Below are 2,381 nucleotides of genomic sequence, written 5' to 3'. Positions count from 1 at the left end.
CTCCTACCGGTACAGTTTGCTCACACTTGCGTGGCCATATATCGGTAAATTAACGTTAGCGTGCATTGCGAGCTGCACGGTAAATGTCCACGATAGTGTTGTCGAAAGAGTTTTCAACATCCACCTTTTATGTAGTAAGTATGTCACGAGTGTTGAGAGCATTCAGTTGTAGAGTCAGCCTTCAAATCGAGTTATCGTTCACGACAACCAAGTGAGGAAGGAACGGAGGATAAAGAGCACGTAGAAATGCAAAGTGTATCAAAACTGACATATTTTGGATGTCTAGTCTGCCGCCCTATTGCAGGCTAACGTTATGCGCTTTCCTGCAGTATTGTTGAAAATGAAGTTAACTTATCACAACACATCGAGCTCGATGTACTACCGTTGCGACCACGAACACGCCAAAAAGCTTGCGATTTCGCCATGATTAGGGTCTGGGCAGTGCGTCTATATAAATCTCAATTCGGAGTCAAGCCGTCCATGACATGGTTTCTATAGTTTGGTTTCACAATGTCAATTGCAAGCTGGGCAGATTAATAGCGTAAAACTGTGCTGTGGATGTTTAGTTAGTATGTACTCTCTGCCAAATTATCAGTACTGTAAACCCAGAGTATTTACAGAGCACACTACTAAATTCATACCGACCTGTCATTTCAACGACATACATACCGGTATATATACTGTACTTCACCACATCACGTTACTGAAACAAGTTCCATCAGTCACATGGCATTTCTATCTCCAAATTGTCGTGGCTGGATGGAGTTTGACCACCTTTGTGGTTTTTCACATTATAGCCAATAGAAATGCTTAGCTTACAGCCTGACGGGCGTCGTGCAAATTCGATTTATATCACGTCAAATTCAAATATCTTGATATTTGTATTTAGTGGTTCATAGTTTCTCGATGGAAACGGAATTTGCCCGACGCACGAAACCTTATAACCGGATGCTGGTCGTGTAAAAACCGTATTATGTTTGTCAAATGTCATCATACAAGTAACTTCAATATAACTTCCGTATAACATCAATATAACATCAACTTAACTTCAATTTAACTCTCAATTTACTGTTAACTTCAATCAAACTTCATTAACAAGGTGAAATAGGCAATTTGTAAAATGTATGAAACTAAGCCAATCACTGATCCCTTAATCGGAAAAGCACCAATCACAGAACAAACCTCTGAATATGTATACTCGTAGCCATACAACACCGAAGGCTAAAATAATATCATCAACAATTGGCACACCACTTTATAGAGGTATAGCATATATGAAGAGCTGTATACAGCTCAATTCTGCGAAATACATTGCACGTTGATAATTGGTGGATTGCCCTGAAATTGTCTACAATTTAGGGCACTTCATGATTCAAAAAGGATGCCTCAATCAGGAATTATGGCCATTCTCTGAAAAGCAAAAAAAGTTGTATTGCAACAATTGGCATTCTACGTTACCCTTAAGGCGACACAACTCAATCCATTGGCAATGGCGAAGACGAAAAATTTGAACGGCTCGGCCGCAACGTTGCCGTCGCGACCAGTGGCGCGTACACGGGCCAGGCAGTGGCTTCCTTTGACCCTGTCTTCGGGGCATTCGACGATTACCTCTACCACACGTACCAGAATCCCGTTTTGACCATCGAAGTGGCTGGTTCTGATTTCGTTGCCCCCGTGTCGACCATCCGTACCTGCGGCAAGGAATTCTTTAAAGCGGTGACTTAATTTGCCGCGGAAGTCCAGAATTTTAACGTCAACAATTCAGCCTGTTAAAGCAGTTGCGGCATCAACTTCTCACAACCTACCTACCCCCGTAGTAACCCTAATTCCATCCTCCTTGAATAAAAAATTTCAAAATCCTCATCCCCAACTTTTCCCAGCCATTCGATATGCTAACGACTATGCATTCATCCTCTCGAGTACACGCAATCCTCGCCATTAACATCGATCCTAAACAGCTAGACAGAACTGCTCTTTCACCCCTCTAAACGAGTCGGCGTTCGCGTAAGGGTGGAGAATTACACTGAATCCAAGTATTTCATCATTACGAAGGGTGGGTCTGGATGCCACCAAAAGTGGCATAAAATGACGGTTTGTCCAAGAAAAGCATTGCGCTTTTCAATATTTCTGCCAGTGATTTTCACAGCTTTAACGATTGAACGCATTATATAAAGCAAGGTTGCACTTGCTCTAAGACGAAGGCTCTGTCATTGGGCGAAATAAACGACGTTATTTTAGTAATTATAGGTACTATGGACAAATACATGGAAGGGCGGCCACCACTGCACTCGGCAGTAGCGGGCAGTGGAGTACAGCGAATATAACCGTGCCCATCATCCGGTTACTAACCGGATGACTAGTCGACACCTCTTCAGTCCAAG

At 42.6% G+C, this 2,381-nt stretch overlaps 1 protein-coding gene across 1 annotated transcript; it reads left to right on the top strand.

Annotated features, from left to right (window-relative positions):
• Nucleotides 1-1,465: 1,465 nt before the first annotated feature.
• H257_19250 (hypothetical protein) lies at nucleotides 1,466-1,725 on the top strand (the record flags this gene model as incomplete). The annotated part of the gene is made up of 1 exon (XM_009848397.1): nucleotides 1,466-1,725. A coding segment is annotated over one exon (260 nt), but the record flags the coding sequence as incomplete, so codon positions are not given.
• Nucleotides 1,726-2,381: the final 656 nt, after the last annotated feature.

The sequence above is a fragment of the Aphanomyces astaci genome (genome assembly GCF_000520075.1).
Source record: "Aphanomyces astaci strain APO3 unplaced genomic scaffold supercont1.433, whole genome shotgun sequence".
Classification (NCBI taxonomy): Eukaryota; Oomycota; class Saprolegniomycetes; order Saprolegniales; family Verrucalvaceae; genus Aphanomyces; species Aphanomyces astaci.
The sequence above is the reverse complement of the archived record's forward strand: the minus strand, read 5'-3'. Positions and strand labels throughout refer to the sequence as shown.